This window comes from Physeter macrocephalus, chromosome 20 (assembly GCF_002837175.3).
Source record: "Physeter macrocephalus isolate SW-GA chromosome 20, ASM283717v5, whole genome shotgun sequence".
NCBI lineage: Eukaryota > Metazoa > Chordata > Mammalia > Artiodactyla > Physeteridae > Physeter > Physeter macrocephalus.
This window is the reverse complement of record NC_041233.1, coordinates 68,927,871-68,951,545: the sequence shown is the minus strand read 5'-3', so window position 1 is coordinate 68,951,545 and position 23,675 is coordinate 68,927,871. Positions and strand designations below refer to the sequence as shown.

General features: G+C 41.1%; 1 protein-coding gene across 7 annotated transcripts in view; it reads left to right on the top strand.

The window, feature by feature from the left end:
• Nucleotides 1-23,675, top strand: part of ABLIM1 (actin binding LIM protein 1) — a 331,920-nt gene that overhangs the window by 292,967 nt on the left and 15,278 nt on the right. For 3 of the 7 annotated variants that reach the window (XM_055080923.1, XM_055080922.1, XM_055080924.1), the window contains 8 exons: nt 1,212-1,289; nt 2,322-2,477; nt 5,672-5,707; nt 8,116-8,245; nt 10,406-10,522; nt 18,293-18,397; nt 20,098-20,145; nt 23,142-23,288. In XM_055080923.1, coding sequence (XP_054936898.1) covers nt 1,212-1,289; nt 2,322-2,477; nt 5,672-5,707; nt 8,116-8,245; nt 10,406-10,522; nt 18,293-18,397; nt 20,098-20,145; nt 23,142-23,288 — 817 coding nt within the window. The remainder of the gene's footprint in view (nt 1-1,211; nt 1,290-2,321; nt 2,478-5,671; nt 5,708-8,115; nt 8,246-10,405; nt 10,523-18,292; nt 18,398-20,097; nt 20,146-23,141; nt 23,289-23,675) is intronic. The other 4 variants (XM_055080928.1, XM_055080925.1, XM_055080926.1 and 1 more) reach the window with 3 other exon arrangements.

The following is a 23,675-nucleotide window of genomic DNA, read 5'->3' as shown; positions in this document are numbered from 1 at the left end:
TTGTTTCAGATGTGAGTTCCATAGTGATGCAACATCCTTGTTTTTAGGAGGGTTTTTTTTTGACTCAGTTAGACTCATATTTGAGGTACCAAAATATCAGCAGAAACAGTACCAAAGAGGAAAAGTCCTATTCCTAACATAGCTCTATCAGTTGTCCTCTCCAAGAAATAGCTGCACGGAGGGGAGCAAATCTTCCAAGACCAGGCCTTTGGGTTTCTTTGCAGAGCTTTCCAGAACATACCAAGCAGAGGTGGGGGGCAGTTAATCCCAGCTCATGCCTTTTCCTCCTACTCCCATCTCACTCTCAGGGTTCTCCAGCCTCTATTACAAAGTCTACTTTCTTATACCTTCCCCAGCAGCCGACCACTAACCTTACCTCAGTGACCTTCCATATGGTAAGGCTCAAAACATGCAACTGACATGAGTCAAGTATCCACAAACCGAGTATTTGTTTACAAATAATAAATTCTAGCTCATTCCCACAACAAACATTTATGCCTTCTCTGTACCTGTGTAAAACATCGGGCACGTACAGTGGTGAGAAAATAAACCCTCTGAGGGCAGAGGTCATAACTAAAGGTAGTGAGGGAGATTAACATGATGATGAAACCAACAAATACAGAATTATACATTTTATTCATGAAGAAAAAAAAACAAGAATGATACTGTGAGAGAAAATAACAAGGTCACCAACTCTGGAGTGAAAGATCAGGGAAGGCTTCTTTGAGGAGGTGATATTTAAGCCAAGACTGAAGGAGGAAAAAAAAATCAACCAAGTAAAATTGGGGATCAGAGCATTTGGGGCAGAGGAGGCAGCAAGGATAAGGACCCTGAAGGCAGTGACATGTACCATGTTCTATGAGTGACAGTGGGTAGTGAGTGATGGGGGGAAGGAAGGCAGGGACAAAATCCCGAGGCCCTGGGAGCTGTGATTTCATTCCTTGCGGACCCTGAAGCCAAAAGCAGGATAGTGACAATCGAAATTGTATTCTTCAAAGATCTCTCTGGCCACTGGGTGCCAGGTGGATTTGAAGAGGGAGAGAATGAAGGCAGGAAACCTTTCTTTCTAGGTTCTATTTTCCCATATTCAGAAAAGTTACACCTCTTTCTCATTTTAACCAGCTTAGTCTTTAGGAAAGTGTAGGAACTTAGGCCAGTCTTGATTCTGAAGCCATGGTCTGAAATCTTACAAGTCACTCTTTATTTCACAGCCTACCAGGACTTCTTCTGAAAGCATTTATTCGAGACCAGGCTCCAGTATCCCTGGGTCCCCAGGTCATACTATCTACGTAAGTATCTACTTCTGGAAGAGACACTTCCGGACCAGGGGTGGTAGCAGCTGGTAAGCATGGACTGGATAATCCAAAAGTGAATAATTCAAAATGATTTTTATTTCTGCTATGAGATCCAGTTTTCATTCTTGTAGATCAGCCATCTCAATCCCATTTTCCTCGACGTGATCAAGTGTTCATGTGAGTGTGACCATCGGTACAGAGTGAACGAGTAGATGACCTGTAAAGTACAGTGATACGATGCAGGACTTAAAAAATTGTACCTAACTTGCATATAGATATTTGGGGATTAATTATACATTTTATAATGCTGATACTGAGTGTCTTTAAATTCTGCCACGGAGGTCTTTAAATATTTAGTTTATTAAATATGCGGTTCTTGTTTTTAGCCATCTGGGAGGATTTTTTTTTGGCCATCTGTTTGAGCTTTTCCTTCTCTGTAATAAATTTAGGAAATTATCCTGAAGGTTTGCAGGCTTCTCTACTTGATGAATTCTACATAGACTTCTTCCTAAGCTTTTGGTGACTTTTTTGAAAATGTGATTAATATCGGTATAAATGGGCAACTTTGTTTTTAAAATTTATTTTATTAAAGTATAGTTGATTTACAGTGTTGTGTTCATTTCTACTGTACAGTAAAGTAATTCAGTTATACGTATATATACATTATTTTTCATACTCTTTGCCATTATGGTTTATCACAGGATATTGAATATAGTTTCCTGTGCTGTACAGTAGGACCTTGTTGTTTATTCATTCTATGTGTAACAGTTTGCCTCTGCTAATCCCAAACTCCCAAATCTCCCTGCCCCCACTGCCCTCCTCCTAGGCAACCACAGGTCTGTTCTCTGTGTCTGCGAGTATTAAACAGGCAACTTTATAAAGAGTATGACCGTGCTAAGCAAAGTGTTTGGGGTTTTGTTTATCTTTAAGGTTTTCGCTTTTTAAACAAGACATGAGATGCGCTGACCATAGTTCCCCGAAGATGAGACGGCAGAGTGATTTTTTCTTTCTATTTAACTTTGGCAGGCAAAAGTGGACAACGAAATCCTGGATTACAAGGATTTAGCAGCCATTCCCAAGGTCAAGGCAATTTATGACATTGAACGTCCAGATCTTATTACCTATGAGCCTTTCTACTCTTCGGGCTATGATGACAAACAGGAAAGGCAGAGCCTGGGAGAGGTAATAAATTCCCAGAAGTTGTGAGTGGTACAACTTATTTCCCTTTGGCACATGTATAAAAACTACTGACTGGAATCAAAATAAATCAGAGGGTCCTTTTGGTTGCCCCCTGTTTGCAGGCTTCTGTACCAGGTGATTTGAGGTAGTCAAAAACCTATCACACCATCCCTGCCCCTGGAGAGGTGTGGAGGGGTAGGGAAGCAGACCAACCACAGAAAACGACAGTGCAGGATGAGTAAGCATCAGTACCGGGTTGTAGGGTAGCAGAGCCGGCATGCTGGCAAGGAAGCCGAAGTTGTCAGGGGAGACTCTGTGAGCTGGGCAGAGGGGGAATAAGGGAGGGAGAGTCCTCGGTGGGTGGGGGGATGGGGTCTTGGTTTGGGGGCAAGCTGAAGTACATTCATGGAGATCATGAGGAGAGAGATCACAGCCCCTAAATTTTGACAGCTGCAGTTTTCAGCATCATGAGATAGAATGTGCAAGAAAAGAACAAGTAGAGAGAATTGGGCCACGGTGTCGGACCGTGGTACGAGCTGGGCTTCTGGAATCAAGTTACCTGGGCTCAACCCAGGAAATCCACAGGCTGGTTGTGTGACTTTGACCATGAGACAGCCATGCTGCTGCTAGTTTTTTTGTCTGTAAAACAGAAAATGACAGAATCTACCTCATAGGGTGTTAGTGAGGATAAAATAAGCTATCTATTAAAGATTAATTATCTATATATCTAGATAATTTATCATCTATTAAAGCTAATCTACATTAACTAATTATTAAAGCAGTTAGCAGAGAGCCAGACTCGTGGTAAATGTTCAGAAGATGGCAGCTACTACTGTTGTTTTTACCTGTCTTCTTGGGGCTTATTAATACTCTCCCAGCATTCATGGTTCACAGGCTGGAGCTCAGCCTCAGCCCCTGGTGACCCTCCCCTTTCTGTCCCCTAGGTCTCATGGGCTCTGGTCTGTTTCCCCTGGCCTCTTCAACTCACTCTAAACTTTTCCCCTTTTGTTTTTTAAATTGGAATCATCTGTAGACTGCTTTGAGTCCACTCAGAGAGGGGTTTCCCAGGTAGTGGACCAAAATCAGTCATTCAACCAAGGCTAAAACCGATCATCTGTAACCTCACAGTGCTTTAAGATCTTAGATGAAGAAAGTTCGTGAAAATGTGGCAGTTCTGTTTAATTTATTCTCAATAATATATGTATAATATTTATTGTTTTATAATCATGTCTGTATTTATAATTACACACACACACATACACACACACACTCACACTCACACTCACACACACACACACACACACACGCACTATTCCGGAGCGTAGCTCTGCATTGAAATGGTCCTTTGGGCAGGAAGTGGTGTCTGTTTTCATGTAGTGCCACCTAGTGGTCATGCCCCTGTAACTGCATCCGCAGCCTCTCAAGAGCAGGTTGATTGGTCTGGGGGTTCAATTGCCTTTGGGTGGCAGAGCTTCAGAGAGGATAAGGGGCAAAGGAAGGTTCCTGAGCAGAGTGCATAGGGGCTGGTCCTTGAGCAAGCGGATGAGCATTTCCTAGTGTTCGAGTCACACAAGCAAGGGGAGGTGAGTTGCTTTATGGTGTTCTGGGCCCAAAAGTTTGAGCGTTGAAGCGAAAGTTTCTGGGTTTGGAACCAGACTGATTTTTCCTCTCCATATGACTTTGGAAAAATTACATATTTCAGTCTCCTTATCTGTAAATTCAAGATAATGGTAATACCTACCTTAGAGGTTTTCTGTAAGGATTAAGTGAAATATTTAGATTACAACAATACCTGGCACGTAATAAGTACTCAGCAAAAATGCTGGCTGCCATCATAATCAGCATTGTTACCATCATAGCCTAGAATGAGGCCTGTGGGTTTCTCTGAGCATAAAGTCTGGATGCAAGGAGGCCCTCTGATCAGACATATTCATGAACTCTTCCCCAACGCGTGGATCTTGCAACTTAGACAAGTTTGCAAGCTATTTAGTTATTTATTCCTTTAATTATTAACACTTCTTCCAGAGAATCCATCTACTGCCATTTTAGAAACCTGGAGGAGTAAGCTTGAAGTTCTGTGTAGCCATCTGTGCCTCCAGAAAGCCAAGCAAACCAGACCATGAGGCTCAAGGAAGTCTGGAGCGCAAGAAAGCCAGCAGCTTCTTGTAAATTTGGAAAAAAAGGGCAAAATTCTGAAACTGAGAAATCCACCACTGGCCCTGTTCTTCAGAATGCTTTGTTTGCATTTCACTTCTATTTGAAAGCTTTTTGCGTTTTAATCATAAACATTTCGGTCATTCATTTAGGAAATATTTGTTGAGCACCTAATACGTGCCAAGAGCTGCTCCAGTCACTGGGAATACTTGGTTGTAAATGAATGGAGTCCTTGCCCTCATGGAGCTTGCAGTGTAATGTGGGAGACATAATAAACAGACAGATACATAACATAATTTTAGAGGGTGATGGAGCTGTGAGGGAAAATGAAGCTGAGTAAGGAGAAAGCATGCCGGGGCCAGGTTGCTACTTTAAGCAGGAGGATCACGGAAGGTACTGTGTGGTAGTGCATTTGAGTAGAGACCTCACTGAGGATGGGGAGTGAGCCCTGCAGGTGTCTGAGTGGAAAGCACTGAGGGCAGCGGGCGCAGCAAGTGCAAAGGCCCTGAGGTGAGAGAGGGGTTGGTCTGCTGACTGCCCCGAGGAAGCCTGTGTGTCTGGAAAGATGAAAGCCAGAAAGTGAATGGTGTTGAGGTTGGCAAGGCCACTGGGGAGGATGCCACGGACCTGGTCATCATAACATATCAGGTGATTATTATGGTTATAATTTAGTCAACAACTGTGTTTACCAAACTCTGTGTTTCAGTAGACACTGTAACTCATAGTAGTAAACAGCATAGTTTGAGCCTATAGGGGAAATATTTCCAATCAATTTCTCTAACTTAATCACCTAAAGCATCACAACATATCTCCAAAACCCATGCGTCTTAAGCAGAGACATGTGCCCTAGTCTCGTGGGAGCTTTGTCCTTGTGTACCTGTCTGAGCCCCACTCTCAACTTACTGAATCAGAAGACGGGGAATGGGCAAAGGTGCTGGCATGTGTATCTTGAATAATGTTTCCAGGTGATTCTGATAAGCAACTCTAATTAAAACTGAAAATGAGCTAATAAATGTTGTGACTTTAATTCTCTTTTATTCTAGTCTCCAAGGACTTTGTCTCCTACTCCATCAGCAGAAGTAAGTGCCATTTTTGAAAATTATAATGGGTGGAATTGGGGAGTTACTTGGACCATTCCTAGACTCAAATTTTTGCAAAAGGACATTTAAAAAAACAGAAAACCCGTGTACAAGATTATGATGAATGTAGGATTCCTTACGTGTAAGATATGACTGTAAGACCCAGAAGTAAATTTCTTTCTAAATGGAGACTAGGGAATAAAACCAGCCTTACCCTGCACCTCTCAGTGGTAGGAAAGAGAGTGGAGAATGGGGCCACTTGTCCCGATGTTGGGCTCTCTCCTCTCATCTATAATTGATTGATCTGAATCCTAACCTACTGATTATCTGAAATGGCCAGCAGTGGTCATGGTGTTTCTATCAGCAGAGCCATCTTCATGGGAGGCCACTTCTCTTAGTCTAAAATCAATAGTCTTGTCCCCCCTCTCAGGGTAAACGGACCTTATAGTGGCTTTTATCAAGTCCACCAGGCTGGCTGTTCCCTCGGGAATAACCTCCTGAGTATCTGGATCACATAGAGCTGTCAGTGATGGTTCCATAGTGAGCCATGGGTCCCCTGTCAACCCAAACATGCTCTCCCCCTCTGCAGCATCCAGCACCAAAGACAGAGCCCCCAAATTAGTTACACTCCCAACCCGTCTTATTAAAGGTTCTTCAGGAAGCTGATGATACTGTTCTATAAAATGAAACAGCCCCTTCACACTCTACCCCTGATCCCAGGAATGTCTTGGTTTTGCTTTCACCCACAGTGACAGAGGTGCCTGGTGACCAGAGGTCTTAGAAGCACTTTCTGGTGTCCCAGCATAATTTGTCCCTTGGAGGGTGGCCTAAGCTCAGACCAACTCAAATCTGAGCACGGTCCAGGTCTAACCCAGCACTTTCATTTAAGCTATTACAGGTAATAATAATCAAGGGGTTGTTTGTTCAGTGTGCTTCTTATTATTTTGTATTTCCTTATGTATCCAATGAGCAAACTCCTCAGGGGTTAGGTCTACACCCTTCTAAAAATAATAATAATAATAATAATAATAAATAAAATCAGTAGTCTTGTCTTAAAGCTAAGTAACTGTCTGGATGGTCTATATAAAACTGGACTGATCTTAGGTAATCACTATAATTTGTGATGGTAAAATCTCTGTAGTATTGTGGTTTATGACCGAGTGCTATGAATAACTAATTTCTATGACTATTCTGATCATTTTCAACTGAAGTTATGAAGAATTAATTTCTATTATTGACCACTTGTCAATAATAGAAATAATAATAATAGGTTGGGGCACATTATTGGAGGAATTTTGTTTTGTTGTTGTTTTAATTTATTGTTACAGCCAACTAGGATCAAATCAAAGTTTTTTTTGCCTCTTGCTCTCAAATTGCACACATCCATAGTTTTTGAGGTTTTAATTTAGTCCTTTTTCATGCATTCTTTCAAACTTTTATTTTTATTGTGCTAGTAGAAACTTCATAGGGCAACGGATTCCTAAAATGTAAAACGTTCCTTGTACTCTTCTAATTCTTTTAAAGTTTTATGTTATGTTTGTGTGTGTATGATTTTTTTTTTATACTTTATACCTACAATATTCTTTTCTAGATTTGGACATGGTGACAGACTAGTGGTGCTATTGTATTCCATTAAATTGATATGCCATAACTTAATTCTTCCCCAATTTTGTTGAGCACATAATACAAAGTTTTGTCTTTATAAATGGTGGCATTATAAATGTCTAAGGAAATTTTTCCACTTAAAGATCGTTTAAAAAAATTTTTTTTTCTTTTTGGAATTTGCTTCCTAAAGTAGAAGTAGAATTACTGGATTTGAGGCCACCACAGGCTTGTTCTCCAGGAAAATCGACGTAAAACATCACCAGATCAACAGCATGGATGGTGTGGGTTGGTGGTTGGATCCAGGGATGAGATGAGAGTCAGGAGGCTGGTTCTGAACAGGCTCCACCTGCACACACCTGCACATGGGTCTCTTACCTGCATGGTACCTTCTGAACCATTCTGCATTTGTGAAGAAGGGAGGTGATACCATGTGTTCTACCTTCTTTACGATGCAGATCTGATGATACAACCTATGTGAACATACTTTGTAAAACTGAAAAGCACAATATAAGCATGGTCATTGGAATTATTCCCTCTTTTCCCAGAGCTCTATCAACACTGGAGTTTATCCTTTTTACATCTTAAAATCTTGGTAAAGGCAAGCACTACAGGTTTTGAACAAAAAGCACTAACCATGGAATGCTTGTTTGCATACCTATTTAAGGAATATGGCCCTAAAGTGTATACATGGACAGGTAGACGGGATAGTTCCTGGGTGACTTTGGTGCAACTTGACTTCACTTGAACCTGACAACAGCCTGCATGTATGCCTTGTGTTCCCACTTTCTCGCACTTGCTTCCAGGGGTACCAGGATGGGCGGGACCGGATGATCCACCGGTCCACCAGCCAGGGCTCCATCAACTCCCCTGTGTACAGCCGTCACAGCTACACTCCAACCACGTCTCGCTCTCCCCAGCATTTTCACAGACCTGGTAAGGGCACCTGTTCCCGGGATTCACTCTCTAGAGTCATCCGTGTTTCTATGTGATTGTTTTCCCCACCGCTGATAGCGTATTTAAAAATCTGGCTGCCAAATCTATCTGCCCCTCTCCCAGAAAAAATTGCAAACTCCTGTTCCATTGTAGTTTGTGTTATTTCTTTTCTCAAAACAAGAGTCATTTTATGGTTATGTTCATTATGACTTATTAAATAATTACATTTTGACAGTGAACACCTAGAAGCAAAGGAGGTTTTTTGTTTTTTTTAGACTTGAAGAAAATCTCAGCACTTTGAGACTTAAAATGGAGATCTCCAAAAGAAAATATGGTGATGTGCCTTTTAGGCTTATCTAAAATCTAAATCCAGTATTAGTCATTTACTGGTGGGTTTATTATGTTTCCCCCATCCGGGCACATGGTATTACTAAGCATGCTTGGTTAAGAACCTGCTAGAAAGAAGTCTCTTATACAACCTCAGGGTTGTATTTGGTAACTTTTAAGATGCCTTCCAACCTAAGATTTTGAATCAGACTTGGAAAATATAAAAACACTAGAGGTGTGCTATGATGGAGAATATTAAGAGTAGTGGACTTCATTTACCTTTATCTCGGCAGAATGTAGTCCCTTTTACTATTAGTGGGTATCTCCTATGTAGAGTAGAAAAAGCGTGGAGATCCCAGCACACACTGAGGATTCCTGAGAAATAGATTCACCAAGGAAGATTTTGGCCTTCTAAACAAACTTGTTGATGATGTATGTCTATGAAGACTTCATTGTAAGCCTCTTGCTTCTGTGCAGGCTGATGAGAATAAGCCCATTCATATGCTAACGTATTTTGTAAAATAAAACCAAAGGAAATGAACAGAATGTAAAAAGGCTGCAATCTTCTCTTTAAAGCCATAGATTTAATGCTTGTAGAGGATTAAATTTTTACTTTTCTATCCTTCAGTAAAGTATAGTTTTCTCTAGACTCAAATATTTACTCAGTATTTGTTGAGTTACGTTAAAGGAAAATTTTTCAGGAAAGAAATTCCTTTTATTTTTCATGTACAATGATATTCATTTTACTTCTGGGTTTGGATTTACGCCATTTTCTGTCTGGGTGATGGGAAATCCTTTATGCCACCACCCCTACGTACGGGCATACCCTGATACTGCAGCCGTACCCTTGTCAGAATGATGCGAGGTTCACTGGGAAGTTGTTGTTCGAGAGCATCCCTGGATAGCAAGGGAGTGGTCAGCCAGGGACATTGTTTTCCCTAAAAGGTCATGTCCTCATTGGGCAGTAGAAAGTTTTCCTCTGTTCTAGTCAGGTTCTGATGCCAAGAGCCTGTAGAACATTCCCCATTCTAAGCACTTCTCCTCCCCCTTCACAATACATTATGGACATGCGTGATGTCGGTTGTTAGGGCTCATAATTATTTTTTCGAGGTGGGGCTCTGCTAGCATAGTCATGGTCAGCACAGAGCACCTCAGAGTATCCACTCCATACGTTCTAGATACCAGAGGATGACGCACATCCTTAGGTCTGGGCTTAGATTAATGGTCCAAAACCTTGTTTCCAGCTCCCTGGTGTCACCACTACCCGATTCTCAGGATCATAGGTAGCTCTTTGCTACCCAGGGGATACAGACAGGTTTCCCTTCTACACAGGCAAAGTAAAATTAAACTTGCAGTAGGAGACATTTGCAGCTTAAAAAACAAAGAATCTGACCCTTACATATAAGTATTTCTTTGCAAGGTTCTTGAAATGATTGTCAGTTTTGTACATGTGTTTCAGAGGGTTCTGTTTTGTCAGGTGCCTTTTAAAAACAGCTATGGTTGAGTCTAAGTGACGTGCCCAAGTCCTGGCTCACTGGTAGCTGGTGTCATCCTGACAGAACCTTCTGGTGGCCGTTCCCTCCCACTAAAGCCATTTATTCTTGGAGAGTGAACTCTGTACTGACCTGAACCTGTTTGCAGACTCTCCCCACTTTGTGTAACCCTTCGTAGGTGCCTTCTTAACCCCTTTTCCTTCCTCCTTTTTCAGACTCCTGATTAACGTTCTTTATTTTTTTTTCTCCCTTGAACGATGGCGTCGTCCCTGCTCGTGTGTTAATTTCTGCTCTTCTTTTCTGTTTGCACCGTGTCCTGCCCCTGATCCTTGCTGCACAGAGCTGCTGTCTCCTGGTGTGCAGAGGTCCTTCCTGCACACCGGCAGCCTCAGCTCCGGCCACAGCGACTCCCGCCCCAACTCCCCTTTCCGACACCACTTCCTTCCCCATATCAAAGGTAAGGAGGCAGGCTTCTCCAGGCAGCACCCTGCATAGCGGAGATTTATTAGCACCCTGGGAAGGCTAATAAGGTGTATCTCCAAGAGTCAGCTCCGAGCTTTGGACTTCTCAGCATGCCTGCGTGTGTCATGACTTACACCCAGCCGTGTCTTAGAACTGGCATAGCATCTCTCGTTAGGAGAAATATGTCATTTCTAGATGAAGAAACAGGAAATATGTTTGAGACCCTAAGATTTGTTATCTACTGCTTCAGAAAAATGTATATTATTATTTTGTTTTTCTCTGGTCAAAAGCAAAATATAATATATATCTGGGGACTCTTCCTGGTTTTCATATGTGTTATGGCTCAGCAAAACACAACAGTGTTCAGCAGCAAGGGTTCCAAAGTTGTCTTAATGGTGATAAGCCACTTAACCACGTAACAATATTAAAATGTTTGGACGGTATGGAAGATCTACGGCAACGTAACTTAAATTTCTCTCCTTGAGACAACCCTTAGAGTAATCTTCCTTTGACCTGTCCTGATTTCTGCATGATGGAGAAGAGGGACTTTGCCTTCTGTTTTCTGTGCCTGCCCATTTCTGCCTTTCCCTCTGTGCCGTTCCCATTGTCTGTTATGTTTCCGTAGTCATTCTCAATCGAGCCAAGAGCCCCAAATTAATTTAAAATAAGAAGTAGGAGCTCCCAGAGGATGCTAACTTTTTCCGTAGTCTCGATTTGAACCAAATTAACCGAAGAAAATAGCTTGAGGAGGGAGTAGCAGGCAGGCACAGGTGTTGTCACGGGTCTTAAGACAGACCTAAGGGATTCTAACCCCGAGTTCCGCGAGCTCACATCACTAACAGTTTCTCAAGCAGCCTAAATGTTGTGCTCTTTGACTGAATTTCCTCTGCAGTCATTTTACAAGCATGCGATTTTAGCATTCTCTGTGCTGTAAAAATAACATTGCTGACAAGCTTATTTGAAGACACATACCGTGTGCCACTAGCAAAGAAATTTTTCAGCAGGTGGCAGCACTTTCTAAAGTTCTTGAGAGGTTATTTAAAATTATTACTGCTAATTAGTATTTGGGGAGGAAAGACTTTTATTATTTAGATGTCAAGATGATACTTTAGAGAATGTCTATAAAACCATAAGAAATTACTGAAAAAACTTCAGAGATGCATTTTAAAGAGACTTGAATATAGAAGCCCTTGGCCAAATTAAGATTTTTGTTTCTTTGCTTCTAATATGCAAGGGAAAATACATTTTTTAATTCATTAAAATGTAAACTGCCTTATTCGGTTATTATATATTTCCTCTTTCAGAAAGCTACTTTGTGTAGGAAGAAAAATGTCATGTACCCTATAAAGTTATACAGAGTTTATACAAATAACACATCACAAAATATCAAGGCTCAATATCTCGTGCGTGTGCACGGCCTTATGGCGAGATGGGCACCCATGTGGACACTGGAGTCCCGGCTTTGAATATTATCTCTGTCACATGCTAGCTATGGGACCTTGGATTGTAGACTTAACCTTTTAAGTGCCACTTGCCTCATCTATGAAACCGCTCCTAGGGTATTGGGGTGTATGAGGTTGTCGACTGAAAAAAAAAAAAAAAAAAAAAAGCACAACGTGAGAGCTGTGAGTTAAATTTTATTTGGGGCAAAATGAGGACTACAGCCCGGGAGACAGCCCTGCAGATAGCTCTGAGAAACCGCTCCAGAGAGGTAGGGGGAAGGTCAGTATAGATGTGATTTTGGTGAAGGGGGAGTGCATGCAGTCAGACACATATTTTTTGCAGAAGGTTGCTGCTAGTCACGAGCAGATGTCACCATGAAGGATTTTAGTGCTTTTCTAGATACGAGGAGATGCAAGAATTGGGCTCATAAAATCTTCTCCTGAAAGTATCTCACTCCCTGAAGACCTGTCCTGTCAGTTTTTCCCAGAGCACAGGGTGCCTCGTTCCTGATCTCCACCCTGAACTCCTTTCGGGGGGTGTTGAAGGGCAGCAGCTGCCGCGGCTCATGATTTCATCCTTACAGAGGTAGACGGCAAGCGTCAATTTGTAGTTGGCAAAAGGTGAAATGCCCTGGTGTGTAGTGAACACTCAACTCTGGTCCCTCTGTGATTTCCCCCTTGGCATGGTGCTCTGAGAGCACTTCCGGTTGCATCAGTCCATCACTCTTCACAGCGTCCCTATGAAGTAAAGTAGCAGGGGGCAGGCATGGGGGTGGATGAAGAGCTGAGGCCCTGGTTAAGTGACCCGGCCAAGGACGCACAGCTAGGAAGTGACAGCACCAGGACTAGATAGACCCCAAGCCTTCCCACCCCTCATTCCTATGAGGGGCGTGTGTTTCGGTCTAAATGCTATACACGAAGTATAACTTTTAAAGCCAACTTTTATTTTCCATCTCCTTTTAACTAGAAAATTGCATTCTTATGGAGGCCAAGACAAACAGCTACTTTCAGGCATTTAAACTCCAAAAGTAACTTTTCAATAGAAATACCAAGTGGTTAGGAAAATTACAGTACTTCAGTGTGCCTAAATGGTGCTTTATTAAAAATGTAGATACACAGTCTTTTCTTTTCTCAGTCTGAATTCGAAGTACACAGTCAAAGAGGATAGGTTTAAATTATAGAAAGCAATAGTTTGTTACTTCGAGCTTACGCTTCAAAAATATCTAATGGTCTCTCTCCCATTTTCTTTTTACTGGGTATATGCCTACGGTTTGTTCAGATGAAATAGTTTATATACTGCAGATACAAGATATAATGTGCGTAACCGTCTATGCTTAGTTTTAAAATCAGCTTTTCGCTAAACTACAAAATCAATCGTGCAGAATTTGTATGTTAAAGATATTGCTTTAAAAGCCTAGTTTAGTTGAATAGCTAAATACGGATTCTGCAAAGAATTACGTCTTAGTTATTTTGAAAAACATGTATCCATTTACATGAAAGTCCTCTCCATCCCAGGGGGAACGTATGGCCATTAGAGAAACACATCTAAGATATCTTTAAAGGAGCAAAGTCTCCCAGGGTTTTCCATGGCTCTTCATTTGAACATTCACTCTTTATCTTGGAGCTTGTTTTGCAATCTCAGGGAAATTATTTTTAAAACAAATGTAAGCCAAGGAACTTGAGGACCCCAGGGTAGGATGTCCACCTCAGGAAGGTGTAGCTGAAAGCAGGGGTCCCCTTTTGCCCCTCTGGCAGCCAGAAGCCCACCTCCCATGGTCCAAGTCCAATTCTTGGCCCTTATTTCAGATGCAGGTGGCCCAGGCTCCCAGGGTCCACGGAGCTGAGGACACCTGCATGGGTGTAGAGCTGAGATACACATCACCAGCTTTCTCTCTGTCTCATTGGCTTCCCCGTCCATTTTCTGTAATGCCCATCTTGTTTTCCATTGTGTTTTTTATTTCTGTTCTCTGAGCTTCCTTGCAGCTTCATAGTATATCATTGTTGGGCCATTTGGAGAAGTGCATGCCTATTTGGAAAAACTGTTTTCACCTTGTTTTGGGCTTTGTGCCATGTTTGCAGAGTTTCTCTTCCTTTCCCTTTGAAATACTGTTAGATATTACCTTCTGTGTCCATGAATCAGGTTTGCGAACAGGAGGGCTACATATATTAAGTCTCTTTGAAAAAAATCTTCCTTGTTTTGCCATAGATATGAGTTGCTATGATGCAAATATGTATTTGACACTTGCTGAAGGAAACCATAACGTTTATTGACGCTTTAGACAAGGACCAGTAATCTTGAAACTCTGTCATGACATTCTAGATGCTGCCAGCTTTAAGGTCCCCTCAGAATTTATATTTTGGAACATAAGCACTTAGAGTCCAGAAGCTAAGTGTTGCCAGCCGTTTCCCACAGCAGACACAAGCACTGCCATTTAGATTGACTTGTCTTAGAATTTGTCACTGAGGCTCTCATGGTGGCGAAAAGAAGGATAAAAGCAGGACAGAGCGTTTGAATTTAAGTACAGTGGGAATCCTTCCAGTGAATGATCTCCCAAGGACTGAAAAATTGGCCTATTGGGCTGACTTGGAAGGAGCTAAAAATGAAGACCAAGAAATGCATATCTATATATACAGTAGCTTCTCACCCCAGTGGCTAAGATCACTAACAACTTAGATGAACCAATGCAAGGACTTATTTAAAGGAACAAACTGGCTGTGAGTGTGATATATACAATATTATATGCTATATACACTATTACGTTATTTTTAAACAATGTCAACTCCAGGCTGATAGATGATGATGACGATGATACCTTCCGTATATGATATTTCATCTGATGGCTTATACATCACTTTGCCTGAGTAATGAACTGAGCACGAAAATAACCTTTTAGGGCCTTCATCAGTCATTTCCATCCAGGATAGAGTGAAACGTTTTATCACTTAAAGAAAGGGTGTTTAACTTAGAAAAGGCCTCATCTTGAGAATTTTTTTGTTAATGCCAAAATTTTTGATGCCTTTCACATTTCAGGGACTAAGAATTTGGTACCTAGCAACATTATGTACTCTGAGACCTTTTCCCCAACGAGCCGTTGTGATGTGTAGAAATCATACTATGCAGGATCACCTAGTGTTTTTAAATGTCTCGTGGGAGATTCAAAATGATTATAAAGTCAAATCTACTTACAAAGACTTGAACATACTAGCATTTTTTCTAGCCACTAGAAAGGTCAGTGGTTGCCGAAGATATGCTGTTAAGTAAAAAACTCTGCCCAACTGGAGACAGCATTCAGCCAGAATACACCCTTTGGGAATTCAGACAGTCGTTCCATAGCCTTTGAGAACCGTCAACCGTGGAAGTGATGGGTTTCTACTGCCACTGGGCAGCAGAGCATGTTAATGATAGAATACTTGGGCAAATGCTAATTCTAATGACCTTAAACCTTGATGTCCCGTACATGCAGCTATTTTCGTGTGTGCGTAACCCTGGCTAGTAACTATCGGAACAAATTTAATGGAGTTTCATCTGATTGGATATTATAACCAAAACCTGTGAGAACATTCCCCTCCCCCGAAAATCTGATGTTCTACAAGTACAGGAAGGTTAGAGGTGCGGGATTAAGGGCAGGGAGTAGTGTGGTTCCAGAGCAGTAGCACCAGTGTTCAAGATATGCAAGGTCTTCAAAAAAAAAAAAAAAAAAACTCAAATAAAGCAAGAAAGTTGAGTCTCTCTAGAACTTCCTTTGGGAATAGCCCACAAGAATTATTCTGTTTTTTAATTATGGATTCCTCTTGTGAATAATTTCTAATGTTTGTAGGAGTAAAGAATTCTTCTGAAGTGAAATAATTAAATTGGGGTTATCAAGGATCAACTCGAGGGAAAGCTATTTTAAAAAAAAGAAAAAAGGTACTATTGTGATCCCATTGCTGTGTCCCAGCATCCGGCTGCCTATAATTAGGAGAAAGATGATGGTTGATCCTGCAGGGGTGCTCCCTCAATTAGGTCATTCATTGCTGTAGAATTAATTAGTTGGCCTACTTCCGTCATTCATTCACAGACATTTATTAAGCACTTAGTCGTGGCCAGGCACTGTGTTGAACACACAGAGGTAAATGAGATCTAGTTCTGATTCAGCCTTAGGTTTAAAGCAGGATTTTCTTCTAAACGTAAACTGTATTCTTCCTTCCCCTGCTTGCCTCTACCTGTGTTTTTTATATTAATTTTTTCAGACGTGAGTTGGTTATTTCTCTTTAGGAGAGTGATAGTAAATGAGGTAACTTTCTCTTTAAATGAGCTTGTTAATAGATCAGTGGTTGTAGGTGAAGCTTCGTAATTTTTAGGAGCTAATATCTCACTTTAGTAAAGTCAGCATTATAATATATTGGGAGCTAGATGCTAAACTGACTCTTGAAACAAAAAAAGAAAAAAGGACAAAAGTTTTAGAACATGATAACCAAAAACCTGGACTCTAAATTTGAGACAGTAACCAATTCAGATCTCATATTCAGAATATCTTACTGCCCATTTGGTACAGATCTGTGCTCTGGTTATCTAAAACCATACATATCAAAAAATTAAAACTCTATTGAACATGTTATTTTGAGACTCCAGCAATTGACATCTTTCATGCATTACTGGCCAGATTTAGAACAGTTTGATTTACTTGAAGAAATTGGCTCTTGTACACCTAAAACTAATATAATGTTATATGTCAGTTATATCTAAAAAAAAAATTTAAGACAAAGTTAAAAAAAAAAAAAAGAGAGAGAGAGAAAAAAAAATGGGCCCCTGCTCTATTTTCTGAAGATCTGTGATTTATTTCAAATTGTTAGCCTTAACTGATAGATAAATTGGACTTTATCAAAATTTAAAACTTTTGTGCTTCAAAGGACACTATCAAGAAAGTAAAAGACAACCACAAAGTGAGAGAAAATATTTGCAAATCATATGTCTGATAAGAAACTTGTTATCCAGCATATGTGAAGAACCCTTACAACTCAATCATAACAGTAATTACCTTACTAATTCATTAACTTTTGATAGTCCTATATCTTCTGGTGTATTCTTGTGCGGATGTTCACTCAGTCGTGGGGAAGGAGGACAGTAGGGTAAGAGCTGATCTCTTTCCGATTTTGCACAAATCTCAGTTCACCCTGCAGTTCTTATCCGAGGGAATGATGGTGGCTATGGGGGGGTCCTCAAGGCTTCTGCAGCCAAGCCCAGCAGCACGTTCCAGGCTCTTCCCCACTCCCCCCTCCAAGAACACCGTGCTGCCCAGCCTCAGAGGCCCGTCCTGTTGCTCCCACACACCGAGGCCCTTCCTTCCCCATGATGTTCCAGCTCCCTAGAATCGGGAGCTTCTCCCCCCTCCAGCCACCCATCCACCTGGTGAGCTTACTCTTCAATGACCAACTCAATTCTAGCATCCTTCTGTAGCCTTTCTGAAAAATCAACGGCACCTTCATGTGAGTGCCATAGAATTTTTCGCATACCCCCGAGTAAGCACTTACGTGGTATTACGTGTACTTTTTGCTTATAAGTCTGTCTCCTTAGGTAGACCCTGAGCCCCTTGCAGCCAGGCACCACATCTCATTCACCTGCTTAGCCTCAATCGAAGCTCACTGCCCAGCCATAGTAGATGCTCAGTAAATGTCTCACTGATAGACTTTTTAGACTGGGTAGAGCCTCTTTTAAGAGAAAGGTGGAGAGAAGTATAAGTGGTCCCAAAGTACCTGGAAGAAAGGGGTCTGACTCTACTGTGTGTATTTCAAAGTGAAGCAACAGAAACATAGGCTGCAATGAAGGCACTTTGTGTTGCTCAGAGGAAGGGGACCACACAGGTTCCCAGACTCAGCCTCCCATTCAGAGAAATAGATTCTGATTGTCAGCCTCTGCCATTATGCCTGGAAGTGATTGTTTGGGGGTTTGCATATCCCACCCCTTTACATGCTTGGGTTGTAACCATCTGATGACTGACCCTGAGTCATTAGCAAGTGACTTACCATTCTTCTTACTGTCCTTTCCATCTAATCAGTTTGCTGCCAGCTCACAGCCTTCAACCGCATGCCATTGGAATGATGCATCTTACCGCTCACTGCTTTTAACCTAGTTCCACTTGAACTCAAATCTCGCTTTTGGAAAATTCAACCTTATACCAGTCACCTTTGTGAGCCAAGTTGATGAACTGAGTTTGTTTCTTTGGTTTCTCCTTTTTGATGTACCTCCTTCCGGTTTGTTCGTTTTGAATTTTTATTATGCTTGCTTTGTTTTCTTTCTTGCTCTCCCTTCTCTCATTTTGTTTTCTCCATTCTTCTCATTGGAGGCAATGAGCCATCCAGCGGCCGGAACTCCCCTCTCCCTTATCGGCCAGACAGCCGCCCTCTCACTCCAACTTACGCTCAGGCCCCTAAACATTTCCATGTTCCAGGTAGGAGCTGACATGGTCTGTGTCTTGGTGTCCTGTCACCGTGTAGAATGTAGCCTTGTCGCCTCTGTCTCGTCTGCATTTCTCATGCTCTTTTAATTGAGATGCTCACAGCCGACAAACCCTAAATTGCAGGATCTGACCTAGAGGGCCTTTCAAAAGCTTTGTACGTGAGATGCCAGGATTGTATTGAAGGTTTACGTTTTCTCTAAAATTTTTGAAGAGGGATGGGAGGCAGAGGGTGAAGGAATAAGGGTTGAGTTGCTTTGTTTTGTCTTGTTTTGACAAAAATGTTAATTTTACCCTTATATTAGTACCTTCTGAGATACCACTCTGTGGTTTAGTGTCATTGTCTAACACAATGGCAATCTAGTTATCTTCTCATCCTAAAGACTGAACCACAGCGTTCTTGAGAGTACCTTTATTTTATCTGTTTGTCTCCAGTGTGGAGATTCTTTCTATGGACTTTTCAGAGAGCTGAAAAATTGGGTCATTTGGAGGGTCTTTCTGCAGCGTGTAATTAACTAACCACCTCCATAGCCCACAAAGACATCTTGCAATTTAGGCTTGGTGCTATAAGCTTTGCTGTCATGGTACAAATAGTAGTTTGCCATCAGGAACTGGAAAAATCAGAACCCATCAGTATCTTAATATTTAGGGTCAGCTCACAATCTTTGTGAAGGCAAGATTGGCCGTCAGAAGTCATGATATTATTTTTCCATCAGAAGTACATTGTTTTGCTTCTTTTAGCTACTGAAAGTGGTTTAATAACTTACCCATTATGTTAATGTTAGCATACATATTTGGAATCTGTAGTAGTTTTTCTCTTTTGCATTCCAAACTTACCTAGAAGTTTGAACAGAGGAAAGTTCAAAGGGATTCATACCACTGAGATAGGACTGCCTTTAAAAAATATATATAAATGAAGTTTCATTGAACCTTGAAAATCAGCGTTGTACGTTTGCAACTTTTTTCATGAAGAATGCCCAACCAGGATCCAGTGCCCAAGATTCTGGGGAAACCTTTCGAAACCTCCTGAGTATTTGCAGTCAAAGTTTAATGGTTGCATAATCAAATGGGGTTCTATATAAATATATGAATAATATCTGGCATCTCTTTACTTTTCCTTTCTTTTGTAAAATTTGGCCTATACACACTAGGATTTTGTCAAACATCCTGTCAATACATCAGACTAGCCTCGCACCTAAAAATTGTTTCTATGTTTTACAAAAATATACTCTTAATTTCACTACATCGCTTTCCACTGTTCCACTCATTAGTTGAACAGTAAATTGAGCCACTGGTCTCTACTGGGAGCTCAATTTCGAGACAGTAGCAATTTGGGGATCTTCCCCAAACTGGTTATGTCTTCCTCACCATCACAGTATCTGCACTGCTTGCATTTCTTCCTGTTTTAACCCCACTTTTAGTGAAGTGTATATTTGAAATAAATGGCTCATGAGTGAATGACATCTCTCTATCCTAAGATGTATTACAAAGGATTCCATGTCACATGTCTATAGTAATTCACTCATTCCTGTAATTTCTTCTTCCAGTAACCTCAACCTTTGTAATACAAAAGTTAACTTTCTGGGTTATTTTTGTTGGAGAATCTTCAGTTTGGTTTGCCTCTTGGTTGATCTGTTTTTCCCATCGGTGGATGGCTCCCCATAATCACACACCTTTGCTTTTCATTTCCACAGATCAAGGGATCAACATTTACCGAAAACCACCCATCTACAAACAGCATGGTAAAACCCGCTTTCCTCCGTGTAGCTTTTAAGTAGCAACGTCAGCTGAACTCTTCACTGTCCTCTGAAAGGCTAACCTGCTGCTGCTTTTGAGAATCAGACTGAGGTGTCCAGTGTATTATGCCTTTATGGTCTCCTATGATGCAAATATTGTGAAGTCGGTTTTCCTAGATAGAGAACACTTAGCTTGATTAGGAAACTCCTAGCTTATTTCTGAGCCCATCAAACCATGTATCATTTCACTCATAGAGAAGGAAAGGTACGGTCACACAATAATTCACAAACTCCCTAACAAGACGTTTTTGGGGGGCCATCAAATAATTTAACCAACCTCTCTGATAATTTTGATGAGCTTGCAATTAGTTTAACTAATTAAAACTAGTGAAGGCTAGCTACCTAAAAATTAATTTGACCAAGGGAATTCCCTGGCATTCCAGTGGTTAGGACTCTGTGCTTCCATTGCAGGGGGCACAGGTTCGATCTCTGGTCAGGGAACTGAGATACCGCAAGCCGCGTGGCCAAAAAAAAATTAATTTGACCAAGCCTCCATCAGCCTGACTGTCCAGTTCCCCAGTTTCTGATGGGGCATGCAGATGTCTGCACCCTGTGGTAGAGGGGATGGGACTCATGCTGAGACGGAGGCCCTAGCCTTGATCCCAGCTCTTCACCTAAACAGTTCTGTGATATCAGAGACGTAACCTCTGTCCCTCAGTTTTCTCATCTGCAAAAACCAGTACATTAGGCCAACTTGTCTCTGAAATTCCTGCAAACTAAGAACCACTGATGTGGATTTATGATTGTATTTTCCTTTTCTGGGAATATCGAATTTTTAAACCCAGGAAATCATATTACTTTTTGTAAATCACATTTCCCTCCAACATTATTAGGTCTCTATAGATTCAGCTGCTATAAATCTTTGTGAATGGGTAGAAAGCCAAGACTGGTCTCCAGGTGATTTCAGAAAATTATACACAAATTGTGCCTGGAAATTTGAAGGCTGCCTTTAGAATCCAGTTGACATTAATGAGTCCTAAAGGCTTAGGATGACATGAAAAGCAAATAAAGTTGAACATGCAAAAAGGAAAAAAATTTCAGGCCAACATTCTAGGGGAAAAAGAATGTATGTATTATAATGGTTCTAGAACTATGATTTTTTTCTCTTCATCTGTGGTTTTTTTTTTTTTGAGTTTACACCATGTGCTTGCTTTTTTAAGTTTCTTAACCTTGTTTTTGTTTGCTTTTTTATGGTTTAATGTCTTCTCACCCACTCATTAACATGTGAATGTTTACTGACTTCACCAATTCTAATGCGTAAGTACTGTTTGAAGTCTGGCTTAAAAAAAATTTTTTTTTTAATTTAAGAATAAGATTCCCAGTTTGACTTATCAGTTTAGAGACTTTTTTTTTAATACTAAAATCTCTAAGACCCTGCCTCTCCAAATAATTAAGATTTTAAAAGATAGGATAATGTTAGGTTATTTATTTGGAAGAGATTAGTTTGCTTCTTTTAGTGAAATTGACTTTGACTTTACTCTTTACTTTCTTTCAGTCTCTTATAATTAAGAGTAGCACAACCAGAGTGGTACATCCCAAAGGACATTCTGCAAAAGAGCAGTTCTCTGTGATAGAAATAGATGTCATACCAAAAACTGGTGTCTATGCCCTGTGCATGTGGAAAATGCTAGACTTAATAAGTAAAGTCACAGTTCTTAGTCTTTAATATGCTAACACATATTGTCCTTCTTTAAGGAGAAGATATAGTGTGCAGTGTTTTCCAAGCTGATTTTATCTTTTATTCTCATGAAGTTAGAAATTCAGAAAAACACTGTTCCATGCCTGGCTGAGAATTTACCCCTTATTATTATGTAGGGCGACCTCAGTCAAGTTACTGAAGCAAACTGAGACCCAGAAAGTTACTTTAAAAATGTGGAATTAGAGATGAAAATTCAAAAAGTTACTTCCAGATTTAAAAATCTATGAGCCCAGGGAGGGGAGCAAATTTTATTTATAGCATTATAAATATATTGTGAAATGTTTAGTAACATCCCAGGTCAGCTTGCAAAATTAGGCAGAATCAGGGACTGACCATTTAACCTGGTTTGTTTTGCTCCATTTATGTGATTCCATTTGGGGCTCTAAGCCAATGACGCCACCTATAAGTACAGCCATTAAGAACTCTGCGAACTAATGCTGCTCCTATTCTGGCTTTTGTGGTTTTAAAGCTGGATGACTCATTTGTATATGCAGCCCCTTGAACAAAACAACGAGTGGGTATGGCAAACCCAAGTCTCAAGGCTAAATTCCTGCAAGCTGACAGTGGATATTCCTGCTGCCATTTCACCTAGGAATCAAGGACACACATACAATATGCAAGGATTGAAATGAACCGGACCAATATTTTTGTGGCTACGAAGCCACAAAAATTCAAAGCCAACCAACTCTCTTATGATTAACACCTACAGTCAAATGACAATGTCATGCTTTTCACTTACCTCTTTAATTTCAAATTAACTAGATTCAAATTTCTAATTGCTCTAGAATTGTCCAGTGGAACTTTCCGTGATGATGGAAATATTCTATAATTATGCTGTCCAATACAGTAGCCGCTAATCACATGTAGGTATGGATCACGTAAAATGTGGCTAGTGCCACTGAGGAACTGAATTTTAATTTTATTAATCATTTGTTTTATTTAATTGTATTAATTTAAATGTAAATAGTCATATGTAGCTCGAGCTAGTATTGGACAGCACAGCTCTGGAACAAGAGTTTTCAGATGTAGAACAGATGTAGAATGAAGCTTTGCTTCTGTCAGAACGTAAGGAAGATGAGTCGAGTTGTCACTAGGAACTATTAGTGACTGGGTGATTGATAATGGTGATAAACAGCTCTCTGGAGTTCACACTTTTTGCCAGAGCACGAGAAAACTATGTAAGAGGATTGTACTACCGTGACCTTACAGACCGATAGCTAAGCTGCCCCTGATTCCCATCCAGATGCAGCTGCCTTGGCAGCCCAGAGCAAGTCTTCAGAAGACATCATCAAGTTTTCCAAGTTCCCAGCAGCCCAGGCTCCAGACCCCAGCGAGATACCAAAGATTGAGACGGACCACTGGCCTGGTCCCCCCTCACTTGCCGCCATAGGTATGCAACGGTAGCAGCTAAGCCAAATGGACAAATTGCTAGGAGATCTCAAAATGCGGTGCTTAAAAATATGCAAGGAAATGTGTCCTAGTGTAAAGATTTTTTAAGAAAAGTATGACCAAGAGTTAGAACGGTGAAAAGAACCAAGGTAGTGTTAACGTGTGTGCAAAATGCTTCAAAAACCCAACCACCAGAGCCTTGTGCTAACCAAACCCAGTGAGGTGCAGAACTGGTCTAAAACGGGTGTTTGGGCTTCCCTGGTGGCGCAGTGGTTGAGAGTCCGGCTGCCGATGCAGGGGACACGGGTTCGTTCGTGCCCCGGTCCGGGAAGATCCCGCATGCCGCGGAGCGGCTGGGCCCGGGAGCCATGGCCGCTGAGCCTGCGCG